Here is a 19,265-nt window from a genome sequence, read left to right on the forward strand (position 1 = left end):
ACAAACTGAACGGAAATTATATGTATGTGAATCAAAGCGAACATAGTTAAAAAAAATCTCCAATAAACAAGATCTGCAATGCTCAGGGATGACCTGATGGTACTAATTGAATTGAATTGAATTGTATTTGTATAGCCCAAATTCACAACAACAGTCGTCTCGATGGGCTTCGTATTGGTAATTGAAAAAGTGGAACATAAAGTCAAAAGGATCATAAATACATAGAATCAATAGGAAAATACTAAATTGAACTAACAAACTTACTAAGCTAAATTGGACATCCATGTCCTTAGACCCTCCTTCGCGGTAAGGAAAAACTCCTAAAAAAACGGATTCCGGAGAAAACAAAGAAACCTCAGGGGTGCCCACATGAAGGAAGGATCCTCCCCCAGGACGGACAGGCGATTTACCAGAACTCTTAGAGAAGAATTAACTTATCTAACGCTACAACTACACATTTAAAGTCCAGCAGACGAGCTTCATCCAGACGGAGTTGGGGGCACAGTCAGGGGCGCGAGTCGAGCCGGAGACAGGATCCACAGTCAGGTGTAGGAGCAGTAGTAGAGGCATACATTTTTGCACACAAATAGTTTTTACGGGCACAAAATGCAAATTTGTGTTCACAAAACTATGTGACCACAAATTAGCATTTTGTGGTCACATAGTAGTGGGAACTGCTCATACTAAAATACTCATTTGTATGCACAAAAAGTTATTAAAATGCTAATTTGTGGCCACAAAATATTATTTTAGGCACAAAATACTAATTCACGGTCACAAACTATTAATTTGAGGGATATTTTAAAATAATCTTTATGTCATTACCAGGGTTCTGTAGAGTAAAAAAATTGAAGTGTCTGACATGTCCTGTAGACATATGTTTTCGTTATCTAAATAGTCATCTTGTGCCCAGTGGTTTATTCCCTATTCCTTTTTTCTTTAGTAGTGATAAATAAATATTTTTAAAAATGAATCAATAACAAAAACATTTTAAACCCCTCTTAACCATTTTCATCACTGCATGCACCCTTGTTCTATGATTTATTTAAAATTATAATGCTGCTCATTAGTTATCTTGAATGTTTTTTATCCAGTTTTCCAAGTATGTTTGCTCCACATCACCATTCCTGACAGACACTTCCTGAGCAGAGGAGTGATGGGAGTTCAGCTCCCCGGCTGCTGACCAATCAGAAGTGGGCTGTGCACCATCGCGCGAGTCCGTGTGGGTTGTAGCTTTAAAAAGGGGGGGGGGGGGTGAATCTGGACACCTTCTCATTTTTGAGCACAACACCCCCGCAGACAGACACACACGGCCAGGCCGTTGCTTCCCGCGCCCCTCCGTCCATCCATGTGCGCGTTCCCAAATGGAGGCAGAGGTGCTGAACCCCCGGAGGACGGCCGCCGACGTAAACGGCAACAGCAGCATCTCCGGCGCGGAGCTGGAGGTGCTGAAGCTCCAGGAGCTGGTCCGCAAATTGGAGAAGCAGAACGAACAATTGCGGAGCCGCGCGAACGCCGTAAACAATTGTCCCGTCGGCCCCCGCTTCCAGACGCCGCCGCCGTTGTGTCTGCTGCGCGCGGCCGCGGCGGACGAGCCGTTCGCCTATTTCCAGCCGAGCTCGGAACCCGCAGACGCCGCGGAGGACGGAGGCGCCACCGCCGGGGCTGCGGAGACGCTTTGGGATGAGCTGGAAGTGTTGGACCTCCAGAAGCTGCCAGTCGGAGAGCCGGACAGCTGGTCTGCATGTCATCTCCTTTAATTCTGCAGAAACAAAAAAACTATCCGTTGTTTTATGAGCGCGCGCATGTTGCACTGTGTTGTTTTTATTTCATGTAATTCTACACTTGAATATTATTGATCACACTATTGATCATCCCTGTGGTGCACAGAAAACGGATAAATCCCTATTTTAGGATAAGGGGCACCTTTTCAGAGCATCTCTGCAAAGCTGAGTGACATTTCTGAGATGAAATTAGAAACAAGGAAGGAGGATCAGGCAGCTCTGCTCCCTGCAGCCCCAGGCAGCCTCACACACTTTGAAGCACATTAGCAGCAGACTCTGAGTTCACAGTAGACGGACGGCTGAAGCATTTCCAGCTTGCTGTGTCTAATGTGATGGTGTTAGAAAAGTAGCACACATCTGAGTGCAGCCCTGATCCGGCAGCCCTGGCTTCACTGCTGCCTTGTATCTTTTTTAACATGACAAGCTGACCCCTTTAAAGTGTGTAATAACACTGTAGCCTACTTGCTGAATCAAAGGTCTGTGCAGCCTGGTTTGTGCCACAGTGACACATCAGTTTTTTTCTATTTCTTCGGTTTAGAATACAATCAGAACAAGAAAATATTTTACAATGTTGCTTTTTACAAATAGCAAAAGCTTTATTTCCTCAATAAGGACGTGCTTCCATGATTAAAGACACAGTCTTGTCGCTCTTGAAGCTATTTTAAGCTGTTTTTTTCAGTTGAAAGTCCCACTCCAATCATCTTTTGATCTATTGTAAACGTGTTCCCAGTAGTCTTTTATGATTATGCCATTTTCAGCCAAATTCAAAAAACGTGTTGTTTTCTAGGACCTATTTTCTGCGTAGCGGCAGAAGTTCATTAGAAATGTACCTCTTTGTTGTGTGCAGGACGTAGGTCCGCCCCCTCTTCCCGTCATCCATCCGCACTCTCTCCTGCTAGCTCACAGCAGTTCAAGTCCTGGCTGGGGGGTCTGAAACCAAATCACCAAATGGGGGCGTTCCTGTGCGGAGTTTGCATGTTCTCCCCGTGCATGCGTGGGTTTTCTGTGGGGACTCCGGTTTCCTCCCACTGTCCAAAAGGTTGAGGTTAATTGGTTTCTCTAAATCTGGGGTGCTCATTACGTCGTTTGGGATCGACCATGTGGTTAAATCGCAGGCCATTGTGGATCAATAACCAAAAAAATAAAACAATGTTTTTTAAAAATCCCTCAACGAATCATCTTCCTCAACCAAGAAGTACGGCACTTGACTGACATGCAGAATAGCCAATCAAACATCCTCTGAGAGATAAGTCTGTTTACGTGCGTGTTTAAAAACACTGAGCACAAATTCTGTCTGCCATTGGAAAGCCACTACCGGCACGCTGCGCGACTCCCCGGCGGAAGACCACTCCGACCCGCAGGAGTATTTATTGTGGCCCAAGTCGCCTCACGTGCCCCGTCTGACCCAGCTGACCTGCCATGCCGCCTGCTGCCGGCTCTACGGCTCCCTCCTGGGGGATCTGAGCCCACTAGGCAGCAGTGTTGTCCAGGAGCACGCGCTTCTCGAGCTTTGTCCACGGACCAGGGGCCGCCGTTCGCTCAGTTCGGTTAACCAGATGCTGAGACCCAATTTGCCTCTCAAACTGTTAGCGCAGAGTAAGCCCTCCCCCACTTCCCATCAACCATCTTTTTACAGTCTCTCCCGCTAGCCCACAGCCCCTCACACCGCCAACCTAGCATTACCAGTGTAACTGTAATGGTGAGAAATACTGGAGCTATGCAGCCGTACCGTTTTCATCCAGAGGTAGTTCAGGGAGCTGGTGACCCAGTAATTGTAGTTTCTACGTCACAAATACAGCCTTTTCAAACTGCTTTCTTTCGTTTGGTCCCGATACACAACTGTCTGAAATAAAGAATCAGTTTTCCCTATATATGTCCTCCATCATTTGAAAAAGTCACAAGGAGATGTAAAAAACACAAATTTTACCTGTCTGTATTTTGCTCAAAGCTATTTTAAAAATGTCTGTACAAAATTCTAAAAATAAAAAAAAAGGAAACGGGTAAGTTGTAAAATGGGATCCAAATGATGTTCAACAACACTGCACACAAATTTTGAACGTTCAGTACTCACGGTACCTTTTTATTGCACTTTTGACAAGAATCCTGAAACTCATTAAGATAATTCATTTGATTTGCACTCAAGCTTCATGATGTTGTGTCTCTGACTTTAACTTGTAGTTCTGACTGTGATTTGTGCTTCTCTTCTTTCTATTTTAGGTTGTATGTGAGTCCTAAAGCTAAGATGCAGAGTGAAAGTGCCCTAAGTCCTCTCCAGTGGTGCAGGCAGGTCCTGGACCACCCTGGGCCTGAAGTGGAACTAGCAAAGATGACTTTCTGCCACAGACTGGATCAAGGTACGAGTCATTTTTAACACAGATTAACAGGATTTCAACATGTTAACATCTGGCTCTCTGCATCATGTGATCTTCAACTAAAACTTCTTCACACCATAGTGTTTCTGGGGCAAATTATAAACGCTCCCTGCTTGCGGTCTAAATACGAGATACCTTCTTTTCCAGAGCGATTATGTCTGTGGTATTGCACTTGGATAAACCCATTTGCACTCTTAGCTTCTCTAGAGTCTTTAACATAAGTTTAATGGGTTTGTAAAACAGTGCCTTGTTGAATGGCTGCCCACTGCTCTCAATGTAAATGAGTGTAATGGGGTTGTAACATTTCAGCCTGTTGTTGTAATTAATTAGCATCAGCCATGAGTGGATGCACTTTGATTGGTCTTTAAAGTAATAGGTACCATAAACTCTTTTATTCAAATGCACATTTTTAAAAGTAAAATCCTCCTGGCTTGAATTTCCAGTTGTGTAGAACCGCTTTCATGTACTGAAACACCACATCATTTTCACCGCCTGCTTTCTTCAAGGTGGGGTATTTGTGTTTGTACCCAGAATGCATTGGAGTTATAATCCATCCACTGCTTTCCTTTTTTTCTCTGGAGTTCCATGTGGAAGGTGTTCTCAGATTGGGTAATTTAGTTTACGTTTGTGAACAAGTGTATCAGTTCATTTGAAACCAACTAAGCAGTCTTTCAACCCACTCAGTGGAATAGTGATAAAGGGTTTGCCCTGAGACTGGAAGGTTGTGAGTTCAAATCCTTGGTCAAGTCATTTCAAAGACTTTAAAAAGGGGGCCCAATCCCTTCATGCTTGACACTCCGCACTAAGGGGTTGGACGGGAGGTAAAACTATCAAATGGTTCCTAAGTTAAAATAACATAGTGTTGTTTTGTAGGATATAGTATCTGCAGAGCAGCAATAGTTCAGATTTGCCTCTGAGTTGTGGGCGGAACCATTGGTGTGGAGCAACCATTGGCTGTACATAAGAGTTCAAAAACAGTCAATGGGAGCAACCCTACCCCCTTTTCCCATCATCCATAACTGAGAGACCCCTTTTAAATACCGTCCTGCTAGCTTACAGCCTCTCAAAACCCCAACCTAACAATGCCTGTGAAACAAAAATGGCGATCAATATTGGGGCTATCCAGCCGTACAGTTCTGAGTCAGATGCTAGGTCAGATGAGGAAAACAAAGACGTTCATGGATCTATTTATCTATCTATCTAAGTGGATGCACCAAAATGGAGCATCAGAAATCAGATCTTTTTCAATCTATTTTTTTTCACCTGTTCCTGATTCACAACAATTAGAATAAAGAAATACTCAGAAATGCTTTTTTAGACTTCATTTTCTTCATATATGTCCTCCATTATCAGAGAAATGCCACAAGAACATGTTAAAAGCACCAAAAACACAATTTTCAGAGTGGGGTTTTAGCTAAGCAACAGAACCCTGACATGTTCAACAACAGTGGGAATGCAAACAGACCAAAGATTGGCAGTGAATCAAGAGAGAAACAAACGTTTTTCATATATTTCTTTACCTTCATTGGTGAGTGTGACCTTCACCAACTAGGATCTTTTTTTGGAGTAATTGGTGCTAAAATAAAGCAGAAAAGTAATCATACAATAACAAGAAACATGATGTGCATTTTGAGTATAAAACAGCCAACACTGAAGCTCCAAAAAGTTGACAAATGTCTTTAAGAAGTGAAAGATGAAGGTGTATAATAGTCAACGGAGTCCTTCTCATTAAGTATGTGAACGCTCATCTTAGTCAGAACCAAACCAGCTGGTTTTGTGAATGCATCACCCCTCCACGGTTGTTTGCTTAACTCGAAGTTAAGCTAAATGAAAACAATACGTTTTTTATGGCATTTTAATAACCCAAACCAAAAACTGAACAGATAGCATCCCTAATTCATTCACCTTCACTCATTTTTCTGGTGATGCCTATCAGCACTACAAAAGGCCCCAGTCCAGAATCGCTGATCTGTCATTTATGTGCCAAGCCTCTTCAGAAATTTGGTTCATGGGATTATGGGGATCTCAGAAATGATCATGTCAGATTTATGTGAACATCATACCCGCTACACTTGTTTGCTGCTGAATAGCACTCGCTGCCAGACCCACTTTTAGATCGTCCATTCCTCCCATGCACGGTTACCATAGAAACCATGCTTCCATCAAATGGATTTTTTGAAGATTTGCTCAATAAGTCTTTATAAAAAATAAAAAATAAACTCCTCTCACTGCGTGATAGGAAATGTAGGAAATGTCACAGTATTGTGTTTCTACTCTGCGGCCTAATAAGGCAGAAGTGTTGGTCCTTGTCCTGTGGGTATGTAGATTTTAAGATTATTTTCCTTCTCTAAAGTTAAGTTCAATAAATTCCATTCATGACAGACCTGAGTGCATTTTTGTGTCCACGTACAGTAGCAAGTTTTTTTCACTAGTGTTTGCATTAGCATCTTCTATTTAATAGTTGGAGGAGAGCTATAAAATGAACAGATAATCCTACTAATATGAACAAACGCACCGTTTTGATATTAGGTCTTAATAGCAGGTCGTAGGTCGTAATTGGGAGCGGCTGTGGGTCAAATAAATATACGCAATTTATGAATACTTGCTATCAAGATGCTTTTTTTAATGATTTGAACTGTGGTAGAAAGAATTAGACCTTATAAAATATGAAATCTGAAATAGATGTTAAAGAAGCAGCAATTTAGCTTTAAAAGCCATAAATTCTGGTTTCTACCATTATGTGACCCATTTTAAGTATCCTATAAAGATTCAATCCGCTTTGCTTTGTAAAGTCTTTAGATTAGGAATATGAAAGCAGTAATACTGTAACCTCCTCAAAAAAGTTAATAGGACTGCAGCTATAATTCCCTTTTTGGGAATGGTTTGTAACCTACATGTCCAATCCCTGCTTAAGATAAGATCCGACCAAAAAAATAAATAAATAAAAGCATCAGTGTTTAGCCCAATATGCTGCTTTTCTAAACCCTGCATCTCTTCTGACCAATCATCTACAAGAGCAATGCTGATCTGTCGGAAGCAGATTAGAGTGATCCGACCGTGCGTCAAACAGTGGGGGTTTGAAGGGGTGTACATGCTTGTTTAATTCAAAAAGACTTCAATCACCCTTTTTCTGCTAACATCTTGTCTCCAGCGAGGCGGAGCCGAGGACTCTCCTCCATCCGTCCCTACAGCTGCATTGAGGGGCTCTCCTCCCTCAGCTTCCCCAACCTGCCTTACACTAAACCTGCTGCACTAACTGAGACCCCAGGTAACTTTGGCTTTGATAAACCATCCATCCATCATTTTTTTTATTTGTTCTGATTAGGATTATAGGGGGAATAATTACTCCACCAGCTGAGGTTCATTATTACTGACCCAGAGAAGGCTCTACTCTTCATTTCTGTCCAACAGCCATGAAACTCTCGAAAATAATTTCAATACTTGTACCATGTGAAAATTCTGTTTGTCTTTACATATCTGGATTTCCATATGACCAACGTTTTTATTCTAATAAACTTCTTCCTTGACTTTAAACCGCCCTATAGGGGTCGCCATCTTCTACATCCTCCTTGTTCACTCCATCCACCCTCGTGTCGTCCTTCCCTACATCCACGGACTTCCTCAATTCAGGCCTCTTTCCTGCATGCTTTTATTTTGAAAGTTGAAGTGTCAAATGTCATTTATGTTAAATCCAACTGCTCTACTTGTCATTTCTGCACTGACTTTTGCCAACAAACCAGATTTCTGTTTTGGGGGGAGGGGAATGGAGGGCTGTTACATCTAGATTTACCAGAATATTCCAGATTACTGCATGAAAATAATCCAGTTTCTTAAATAACCTTGTAGTTTCACTCTCAGATGACAGAGAATTAATTACAGGGAACAGATTATGTGGGTAAACTCTTCAGATTGAGTATGAAACTAACAACTCTGCCTCTTTTTCTGTATTTGACATTGGAAAAAAATCATCATTGCAGACTAAATATTCTCTCCTTTGATTTCTTACTCTTCTTCAAAGCCCCTCTGTTGTCGTCTGGCCAATCATTTCTCCAGCCGACTGTCCTCTCTAGAAGCAGCTGCAGCCTCAGTGACAGAGCGCCCACCTTCTTATCAAGCTCCACACCTCACAGTGAGTTCTCACCATTAACGTCCTCTTTGACCTGTCAGTTTCTGCAGTTTAGTAAAATGCGAGACTCACCATCTGACAGATACTGACTGTGACTGTTCCCCATGAATGTGACATTAGTCTGAACAGCCAGAAGGGTGCAAGGAATGCGGAGCATCGTGGCAGAGATGTGTGTGTCTCCTGTGTTTTCGCAGACACGGGGCGGCGGCATGCCGCCATCACGCCTCAGTCTTCCCTGGACAGTGAAGCGGGTGTGTCAGAGCTGGAGGACGAGTCGATCTCGATGAGCTACAAGCTGCAGGACATGACTGACGTGGAGGTCATGGCTCGTCTACAGGAAGAGAGTGAGTGAACCTAAAGCAGAGCTCTAAGCAAAATGGTCTAAAATTCTTCTTTAAGGTCAATTTATTAACTCCACTATATCGGATTTTTCATTTTTACCAGCAATGTAGTACAAACTATTAAACCTGCTGGATTTAGCTCATTTTTTTAAAAGAATAATCTTGATACAACAATGTCAGACAATCCTACACCTGCACCAGATCTTCTGCTGGAACTGCAACTTTTTGTCCTTTTTTTTTCTTTTTTGTAGCTATATTTGAGAATGGAAGGTTAGGGCTTATTAACTCTGGTGGTGAAGAAGAGGACAGGGGCACAGCAGATGTTCAAGAGGACGAGTTCTGTGTGGGTTTTATGGAGGAAATGAATCAGGCTTTGGAAGATCAGGAGGTTCCTCCAGATGACTGGACAGCAGCAGCTAGTGATCATGGAGAACGGAAGGAAGTGTCTTGGTGAATCATCTGGAATGAAATGACTTATGTAAAGAGTTCCACAAGTGTGATGGGAAGATGGAATGTAAACTTTGAAGAGCTGATGAATGAGGAAAATGTTAGGGAGGTCAGAGTAGGCAGTACAGAATTTGGATATTTTCTTGGATTAAGTTTATCGATTTTTATGAAACTTTCCAATAATAGACCAGGTTTAATACTGACAATCATCCGTTTATAATTTTCAGACATTTTCCTGCCTTTTTATTTTGTTTTTAAACCAAAAATTGTCAAAATGAGCAATGGGGCTGATATTTTCTGAGTAGTTGCATGCTTTCACCAGCAGATGGTGCTGTTCCCTACATCCAGCCTCTGATGCACTGAGACTGGATTAGAATAAGGTTTCCTTCTTGACAAATGTAGATCGTTTAAGATCTGAACAGATGAACTTTAGTATGGAGCTCTTACATTTTAGAAAAACGTATGTATACCAGATAAGAAGAAGAAAAGTAGGACATTCTATAGGAAGTTTCAGCTCATGTTCTCCTCAGAATAAAGTGTTCATCCGTTACCTTGCAGGTCTTCGACAAGACTTTGCCTCTACCTCCTCTACCGCCCCATCCAGCCGCCGCAGATCCAGCTTCTCCTTACAGTCCCTCAGGCGTCACGATTTGGACCTGGAAGAGGAGGATGAAGAGGATGAGAGCTACGACCAGCTCCCTCCGCCTCAGCCTCGACTCTTTCGCACAGGGTCTATGCAGCGGGTCAGCCTGCCCCATTCTCACACCTTCTCCAGCATCAGAGACTGCAGACGCATTTCTGCCACTCCTCATTATTCGCACAGTGGGCTCTCTCAGTTCTCTGGACCCTCCAGTCTGATTACAGAAGCACACACAGCATACAGAAGCAGCACAGGTGGGTGTTTATTGACATCTTTGCCCTTTTTACGCCCAAGAAACCTAAATGTGTTTTAGTGCTTGCAAGCTGCTGTGTTATGTTGGCTTGTTTGTGTTTTTAAATACATTTTTGAAACCTTTGCATGTAGAAAATTCAAAATATATGTTAAATAACTTATAAGCCACACTTCAGGGATGGTAAACCCATCCAAAAATCAAGGTTACAGTCAGTCTAAACAGTAGAAAATATCTGGAATTGACTCTCAAGCATCAATGGGTAACACTGCCACCCAGTGTTAGAAACACAAACTGTGACAAAATAAATCAAAGCATTGAAATTCACTGTTTACCTCAACCGTTTTTTTACTGTTTCACCCCCAAACAGGAAGTACCCACTGGCTCCAAGAAGCCAATATCCCATAGACTTCTACTGATTTTATTACTCAGTCATTCTATTTGTCAGAACAATCATTCTTGCTCCAATCCCCCCCTTTTTTTTTTTTTACATTTTCTTGATAATCCTTATTTTTGTCATGATATTTTTTTTGTAGTGCAAGTTATTCAAGTCATAAACTGACCAATCAGATGCCTTGAATAAAAGCATGTGGTCTCAAATAAAACGTTCACTTGATTGACAGATAGCTCAAGCCCGCTCTCTAGTGGTAGGGGTGTGGCCTTCCAACAAGCTCCTGATTGGTGAAAGCGGTTGACATAGAAATGTTGACTCAGACAAATCACTGTTAACTGACAATTTCTGGCTCCAACATGGCGGCATCCGTATGACGGCTGTATTGACTTTGTGCAGTTGGAACAGGAAGTAAGGCATTTTTTATGGGTGATGTCACTCAGTCCAGTTCTGATATACAGTCAATGGCCTTAATCCTGAATCAGTATCTTTAACCCTTGTGCTGTCTTAGATGACCCCACCCTTACATTGACGTGTTCTCCCTACCATGACAAAGGTGGATAAAGGTGGAAAGATTTCATGTAATCCATGGACACCAGTGAAGATCACAAATCATTGAAGAAAAAAGGTTCAGAGCACTGTCTAGTGGGTCTAGATGACCCAACTCCCAACGGTAAAGTGCCTAGGATAGCACAAGGGTTTTAATGTTACAATGTAAACGTCTTCTCACTAGAGGTGATTACTTTCAATCCTTCAAGTTTTAACAGTAGTAGTAGCAGTTTACTACATGTTTGAAGGAGAAATCACTCTGGGAGACCTTAGACTTGTTTCAACTTTGATCTACTCATAAAAAACGTAGAAATTACAGCTGACGTTTGTACAATGACAGATAGATACACCTTCAGAGGTTTGTTTTTTAACATCAAATGACCTCTCTAAGAGAATTAGTCCCGCATTCTGCTCTTTATAATTGGCCAAGTAAAGTAGTGTGAGGCTGGAAAACACCACTACACTGCTGTTTCCCTCTGCTTCACTTGACATATTCTCTACTTTAGTTCCCATTTATTTAGAAATAAGGTAAATCTTTCTTTTTTTACTTTTTACAAATCATCCTAAAATGGATTTAAAACATTTTCTGAGCTCTATCTTCTCTCCTGCAGTTTTTATTTAGACTTTTCTTATGACATTTTAAATGTACTGTTTAAACATAGGTATTTATCATGCCTAAAAACAAATGAAAAAACAAAGTAAATGCTCCTTAAGTATATTTTTTATGGAAGACAAACATAGCAAACTTCCAGATGTTGAAGTGTTCTTTGTACATTGCATGAGTTGATAAGAATTGTCGATGCTGTTGCACAGACAAGCTACGGAGAAGCATGCCCAACCTGATGCGAGCTCCCAGCATGCCAAGTGTTCCCAGTATTCCCTGCGTGGCCTCCCCTTCCACCCCGCCCTCCCACGGCCCCTCCTCTTTACCAGCGATGCCCTCCATGCGGAGCAGCCAGAGCTTTGACTCCTCCAGCGGCTTCGCACGTCTCCAGTCCTCCAGTAAGAAGTCTGCTGCTTGTTCATGAGTTCCTCAACCCAGCAAAGCTTGTGGTTTGGTTTGGTTTCTTGACAAAATGTGTGGCACTGCTTCCAACATGTCCTCTGTTTTCAAATACAATTTTATATGAAAAATGTTGCTGCAATCCAACTCGGTTACCACAACATGTTTGATGGTCGTCCTCTGATCTATAAATCACAGGTTCAGTTCCCGCCTTGTGTTGAAGTGTCTTTGGGCAAGACACTGAACCCTACATTTGTTCCTGGTGGTTGTAGGTCGGCGTCAGTGTTCGGCAGTGTGTGAATGTGTGTGTGCATGGTTGAATGGGACGTGACTGTACAGTGTTTTGGGCCTTCTAGCTCTATATAAGTATACACCATTTACAATGTAATTTAATTTTTCTGAAATCAGGTGAAAGACTTTTGAGTGACAATCCTGTGAAGTAGACATTCATAGGTGGAAAATCTCCTTTTTCAGTCAGTTTTGATACCTGTAACTTTATAGGTAAGGTCTAAGAGGTCTAAGTTAATAGAGGCCCACCAGGTCTGTTAAAAAATACTCACTATTGTGCTGTCGTGTGCATTTGAAGTCTCACATTGTCAAGTCAAACTTTAAACATTTGTCATTGCAATTTCTCTGTAGCCAACTTCAGCCTTTTTATCTTGAAAATATGCAATTTATGCCCTAATCCTGCGATCTATTACATGCCAGAGATTCAAAAGATTAGAACCGAATCAGATTCCTCTGCATCAATCATTGGGTATTACAGGAAATTAAAAACTGAGGAAGAAGTCATTTTGGGCCATCTATAACCGAGAATAATGCAAACAACAAAAGAAGAAATATATATATATATGTATATATATATATATATATATATGTATATATATATATATATATACAAAGTACACATTGTAAACTTAATGGAATTATTAAAAACATTTATTTAAAAAAATTGAAAACAAAAATCTAAATTTGAAAAAAATAATTTTGTAAAGTTGAAAGAAATATTGAAAATTTGAGAAAAAAAATGTAAATTTAAAACTTGAGTAAAAAGAAAAATGTAAACCCAAAACTGGTACCAAATTAAAAAACCTTTCAATGGAGTGAGACTTTAATAGATAAAGTTTTGTTCTTGTCACAGTTTGAGCTGAACTGGGAGTTGGTAGTGGGGGGGTGAAAGCTATTTCTATGGAACGCCCCCTCCTTCAACATTTGTCTTGCTGTGTTTCAGTTCCGCCTCCAGGCCCGCTCAGCCAGCGAGTCCAGAGTGTGGGGAACTTCCCCACCGCTCCACGGCACCCTTTGAAAGCCACGGCTTACGTCAGCCCCACCGTGCAGCAGGGGCCCGCCCCCACCTGCCTGTCCTCCTCCAGCAGCTTCAACTGCATCAGCAGCGCCACCGCCACGAGTCACCCCCTCAAACCCGGCAGCAGCTTGCTCCCACAGCCGATGAAGGGCAGCTTCATCCAGTCCTCCGCCCCCCGCAGTTCCCTCCCCCGCCCAGCCTCTTTCATCGCAGGTGCACCTCCACGTGCGAGTAAAATCTCACAGCCCACTCGGAGGTAAAGGAAAATAACTTCACACACTACATGTATGTGTTTTATATATATGACATCACGGTTCACAGTTGGTTTGGCAGAGATTTTTACGCTGGATACTCTTCCTGTCACAACTTTATAAAGCCCGGTCCGGGCTGGGGACCGGCACAGGGAGACCCAGACTTGGGCCCCCTTGTGGCTACGTAGTTAGGCAGTGTTGTGAAGGGTCCTGCCCAGGAACTCATACGGGATGAAGCTCATCACGCCCCTGGGAATCGAACCAAATCCTGAGCCATCCAGCTGTAAACTTTTCCCACCTGCAGGACAGGACAAAAAAAACATAGTTTAAGGATATTTTCTGTCATCTGCTTTATCTTTTTGGGGAATTCTGTACTTGCTTTAGGTGTGCTCTTCTGCAGTCAAATCGTCACTTTGGTTGACTTAATCGTCTTTTGTGTTTTTTGGTTCTTGTACTGAAACATTTTGACTGTGTGCCATGTGCCACAAAAACTGAATGTGAGATCAATGAGCACAACCAAAATCTACGCATATGGAGCACCAGATTGTAAAAAAGAAAAAACAAACAATCATTTTAAAGTCCTACACCAATTATCTTTTTATCCATTTTCAAGGTGTTCCTAGTGCTCTTTTAGTTATGATTATTATTATAGCTGCTGCAATTGGAACCAGCCGTCTGCCTGTTTTGGGACAATTATGCTTTCTTTAGGCAAAAATCCAAAAACTTGTTTTGTTGTCTGGGACATAGTTTCTGCAGAGCGGCAGGAGTTCATCAGAAATTAGCCACTGAGCTATGGGAGGGACTGCTAGCATGGAAGTAACCCTCCGCTAACATCCCATCATCCCTTTGTTTACACCCTCTCCTGCTAGCTTACAGTCCTTCATAACCCCAAGCTAACATTAGCGGTGCAACAAAAACAGTGAGCAGTATGGGAGCTTTCCAGCTGCACAGTTTTGAGCCAGTTGGCAGCTCAGACGAGGAAAATGAACACGCTAACGGATCTATTTGTCTACAAGTGGATGCATGGGAATGGAGGGTGCCAGGGAGACTTTGGCTACGTTCACACTGCAGGCTGAAACGACCCAATTCCGAATTTTTTTGCCCCTAAGCGGCCCAATTCCGATCTTTTCATGACAGTCTGAATGACACAGATCCGATCTTTTCAATTGCGACCCAGGCCCCGTGGGTTTGCCGTCCTGATTCCGAATTGAAGCCGTTCTTTTCAATTGCGACCGCCGTCTGACCGGCCAGGCGACTTGATTCCGAACTGTACGTCATCGACACGCAACAAACGTCATCATTTTGCGTTGAAGTAGGCGGGAACGAGAACGTAAACATCAACCATGGTGGATGATGCTGCTGAGATCAGACCGTGGAAGGGAAGCAGGTCACGGATTGGATTAATATTTGGGCTGATCGCTCTTTTAAGGCCAAACTCCAGGGCTCTGATCGCAACTGGGCGGTTTTTGAAAAAATTTCCAGATAAATGGCAGAGCGTGGTGTTGAACCTTTCCCGCGATAACTTTTTTTTCTTTCTCCTTTCCCACCGTGCTCAGAAGCGCAGGGGACCCGAGGCGATCCCCCTCCTCCTCCCTGTTCTGATCCTTAGATTCTCCAGAACGGGTTAATAAAGAGTCCATAGCATTTATTCTGGGGGAAACCTTCTTTTATCAGGGGCGGCTGTGGCGCAGCGGTAGGGCGGTCGACCCATGATCATAAGATTGCAGGTTCGATTCCCGCCTTGCACGCCCATGAGTCGAAGTGTCCTTGGGCAAGACACTGAACCCCACCTTGCCTCTGGTGGTAGGCAGGCGCCTGTGTTTGGCAGCGGAGCCGCCATCAGTGTGTGAATGTGTGAGTGAATGTGTGTGTGACTGGGTGAATGGGTCTGTGACTGTAAAGCGCTTTGTCCTTGTAGGAAGAAAGGCGCTATACAAGTATACAAGTAAACGCCATTTTATTACCGTCATCCGTAACACACAACATGAATGCGCGCACACACTGCCCCCCCCCCCCTCCCCCCATTCTCTATCGCGGCACCCGCTTGCACACACACGCGGGCGCGCGGGCCCAACACATACACATTCCTCTTCCACAACAGTGGGTACAGACGATCCCGACTCCATTGCCTTCTTAAAATGAGAAGATTGTAATTGTGCTGCTCCTTCGTGAAAATAAATTTAATATTACAAAAAGAGCTCCGCTTTTGACAACACTGTTGTTGACATCCATTGTTAACGTTTGCTCCGCAAACAACAAGTGACGTCGTTCACCGTTGAGTATTCTTCTGGCTTCTGCGCATGCGGGTCTCGTTTGGGTCGTGTCACGGTCACACTGGAGATCACAAAAGTTCGGATTTACTTGGAAATGTGAACGGTCTAGCAAACAATTCGGATTTTTTCAAAAAATCTGAATTGAGCATTAAGCCCTGCAGTGTGAACGTAGACTTTGGCCCACCCATTTCAGTATCTACGTCACAACGGAGAGCTTTTTCAAGCGGCAGTTTTTTATCTGCTCATTATCCATTGAATAAAGAAATAATCAGAAATGCAATCTTAATCTTGAATCCTTTGATATATGTCCTCCATCGACAGAGAAATGCAACAGGAACATGTTAAAAACACCATTTTCATTGGAGTAGATCTTTAAACAAGTATGTTTAGGCTTTGGATTAAAGGTCAGACCTGGAATTCGTTCTCTGAATGTCAGTAGGAAAAAAGACCCAGAGTTTGAAAGAAGAGCAGCTGATGCTCCTCATTCTGTTTGAGGAAAATTCCTTTTTTTTAACGATTGGCACACAAAAAAAAACCCTCAAAAACTACACATTGATGCATACGTTTGATCAATCTTTTCAATAAGTAATTCAGAACTGGACTGGAGTATTTCATGTTCCTCAAACTATGAAAAATATACTAAATAGTTCGTTGTTTTTGAAAAAAAAACGTTTCCGACTTTTAAACTTATTTAGTATTTAAATCATAAATACTCATTTTTTAAAGGAATTTAGCAAAGATGTAATATAGGGTACATCATGTACGCCACTGTATATAGTGCAATAACCACTTTTCCATGTGCAGATGCATTCCTGATACTACATACAATTTTATAATATTGCAGATTCTTTCATACATTCCATAAACTTCTGTGATATTTAATATATTATAGCAAAACTGACCTCTGTAAGTTTGACACACACTGGCTGATAGATTTCAAGTGTTTATGTTTTCTATTTATAATGAAAACCCAAATTCAGTTTCTCACCAGATTTAAATCCTATTTAAAATAAAGGTAGGAAAATGAATGGCACTCTGAGACTCTTTGACAGAATGAACATGCATAGATGTGAGTACTCTGTTACAGCACACGTTGCATTGAGTGATTGCAGCAATGCAGCTGTGGTTCTGCTGAAGGCATAGGAACCCCTCTACCTTTCTACAGTTTCTACTGTCTCATGTCTTTTCCACATTTTTCCGATCAACGATAATGATAACCACGTCCCATAAACAGGGAATCTGTGCTTTTTGCTCTGAGGGGAGAAACTAAGACCCACTGGAAAATAAACTCCTTGGTTTCTCCTTTTTTCCTCCAGACTCTAGGATCTTGACTTTAACCGGAAATGCCAGATTCAGAACTTCCTTACCAATACACAAGATAAGATTTTAGACAAGACAGCAACAAACTGGGAGCTTCTTTCCACATCGTGCCTTATTGTCCCTCTAATACATTTCCATGAGAGAGTTCCTCAAAATTATTTGCAAGTTATAAAAAAAGATGATTTACTCCCTAGAGATAATGATATACAAGCAGAACATATTTATTTCTGAAAAAGTCTGTTTCGTTTGACAGGATGTGGGGTTCTCCTGCCTCCCTGAAGAAGAAACAGAGCACAACTTTGCAGAAAAACTGAAACTTTGAAGTGAATTTGATGTACAGATGCATGATTTGACCGAAGTTGTTTTTGTTTCTTTCTGGCTGTAGTTTGCTGACTCCTCCAAAGAGCCTGGCTGCCCTGAGCGCCCTGAGGGACGGCAGCTGGAAAGATGGATGCTACTGAGCCCAGACCAGCCACAGTGTGAGGACACTGCAGGGGATCGCACGGACTTTAATGTTGCTGCCAGGAAAGCCCGGAGAGAAAAAAAAAGACTGTTATTGAAATGAAGGGAAGTTTCCTTTACTGAAGGACGAAGAACTGAGGTCCAGCTGGCTGGATCTGCACCATCCTGTTTGTAACTAAGATCAACGCAAAATGACAACTGGCAATACTTTCATAATCATTTTCTAAATTTGAAATAGGTTCTCTGGAATGTTTTTTTTCTGTTGTTGTTGTTTCATCATTGTGAATGCAATTTAATTAAGTGACATATAAAATAAATCTCGTAATAAAAGTTTGTAAAAACAGACATTGCTTTTGCATATGCTTTCAATTATTCCATCTGCTGACTGTTTTTTCTTTTTCTTCATTTTTTCTGCTGAATTCTGATGTTGAATGTGAGGTTAACCTGAAACAGGAAGTGGGATTTCACCTGAGCCTGAGTTAAACTTTGCAGCACTTTGGGTTGAAATGTAAAGAAATGCATTCAAGATCTGCTTTGTTTGTTCCGACAAGGATGCTAAAGAAAACGATATCATATGTATAGTTTCCTTCAATTTGTAACGTTCTTTTGAGCAACATAACAGCTGCAGTCAAATTGCAAACAGCCTCACGCATTTCATGGATGATAGGAAAGTTAAAGAGACAATATTTTTCAAACCAATAAAGCTTTTCAGAGCATTTTGTGTTCTGTCTATGTTATTTTTAGTTATAAAAAGTAAGCTCCATAAGATAACCATGTTTGACCAAAACAAAACGTACAAATATTCTGCACTGAGCCCCATCTATTAGTGATAGTAGCGGTATTATTATTTTTACTGTTATTATTAGTATTTTTTGCTGTACTGGTATTACTGGTATTATTATTAGTAGTAGTAGAAGTAGTTGTTGTAGTTGTACCGATATTATTTTTATTATTACCAATAGTAATAGAAGCAGTAGTAGTGCAGTAGTGTAGTGTGTTACTACAATAATCACATTTTCTTCTTAAAAGTTTAGTCATCTCAAACAAAACCTTTGATTTACATTTTTAGAATTACTTAACACTAATCTTTTTTACTGATTGAAAAATATTTTTTTTTAAAAGAATTATGATTAAGTTGTTCTCCAACAAGCCTAGCTTGGTATGTATAAGCTCTCATGGTGATGAAGTACAAATAAGAGCTATTTTTACACACAAACAATGTTTTAAAACACGTTTAAAGTTGTTGCATAATATCTGCTTGTTAATCTTTAGTTTCTTTTTCATTTTCTTTAGTTGTAAAGTTTGAGTAAATATTTAAACATCAAAGACTGACAGAAACATCCGTTTCTTATTATTTTCAGTACATTTTTATATTATACAAGACAAAATACTAAAATATCATTATTAATACCTATTATTAAAAGATTATTAAATAAAAATCATACTGAACCAATTAAAATTTTACTTCATCTTGAGTTTTTTTCTATTAAATCTTTGAACTGAGTTGTGAGATAAATTTGTGTCACAGAATATTTTAAAATAAATTAATGTAATTAATGTTTTTGATCGGTGGACTGACTTTTGCGATACATGTGCTAACATGTGCATACATGTGTTGGTGAAATTTCTTCTTTTTTTTCCTGATCCATAAAGGAAAATTACATCATAGGAAGTATTGACAATATGTTCAATACCCTCTTTTATGTTTCTTTCACTTTCCTGACAAATTTGATTTTTGTTACATCTAAAA

At 41.2% G+C, this 19,265-nt stretch overlaps 1 protein-coding gene across 2 annotated transcripts; it reads left to right on the plus strand.

The window, feature by feature from the left end:
• The first annotated feature begins 1,255 nt into the window (after nucleotides 1–1,255).
• Nucleotides 1,256–18,231, plus strand: slain1 (SLAIN motif family member 1). Of its 2 annotated transcripts, XM_004081568.3 has the most exons (9): nucleotides 1,257–1,738; nucleotides 4,002–4,138; nucleotides 7,308–7,424; nucleotides 8,175–8,285; nucleotides 8,477–8,626; nucleotides 9,629–9,964; nucleotides 11,714–11,902; nucleotides 13,135–13,465; nucleotides 17,439–18,231. In XM_004081568.3, the coding sequence occupies exons 1-9, from the start codon at nucleotides 1,365–1,367 to the stop codon at nucleotides 17,512–17,514; spliced, it is 1,821 nt and encodes a 606-aa protein (XP_004081616.1). In that variant the 5' UTR covers nucleotides 1,257–1,364; the 3' UTR covers nucleotides 17,515–18,231. The 2 variants fall into 2 exon arrangements, with proteins under 2 accessions (XP_011487617.1, XP_004081616.1); XM_011489315.2 differs by lacking the exon at nucleotides 11,714–11,902 and having other exon boundaries at nucleotides 1,256–1,738.
• Nucleotides 18,232–19,265: the final 1,034 nt, after the last annotated feature.

The sequence above is a fragment of the Oryzias latipes genome, chromosome 21 (assembly GCF_002234675.1).
Source record: "Oryzias latipes chromosome 21, ASM223467v1".
In the NCBI taxonomy this organism is placed as follows: Eukaryota; Metazoa; Chordata; class Actinopteri; order Beloniformes; family Adrianichthyidae; genus Oryzias; species Oryzias latipes.

What these genes read in the sequence shown, in the direction of transcription:
- slain1 (XM_004081568.3), top strand. Translation starts at nt 1,365, where the DNA reads ATGGAGGCAGAGGTGCTGAACCCCCGGAGGACGGCCGCCGACGTAAAC. An exon ending in TGCACTAACTGAGACCCCAG is followed by an intron (nt 7,425 to 8,174) that starts GTAACTTTGGCT and finishes TCTTCTTCAAAG; the next exon opens with CCCCTCTGTTGTCGTCTGGC. An exon ending in GGCTCGTCTACAGGAAGAGA is followed by an intron (nt 8,627 to 9,628) that starts GTGAGTGAACCT and finishes GTTACCTTGCAG; the next exon opens with GTCTTCGACAAGACTTTGCC.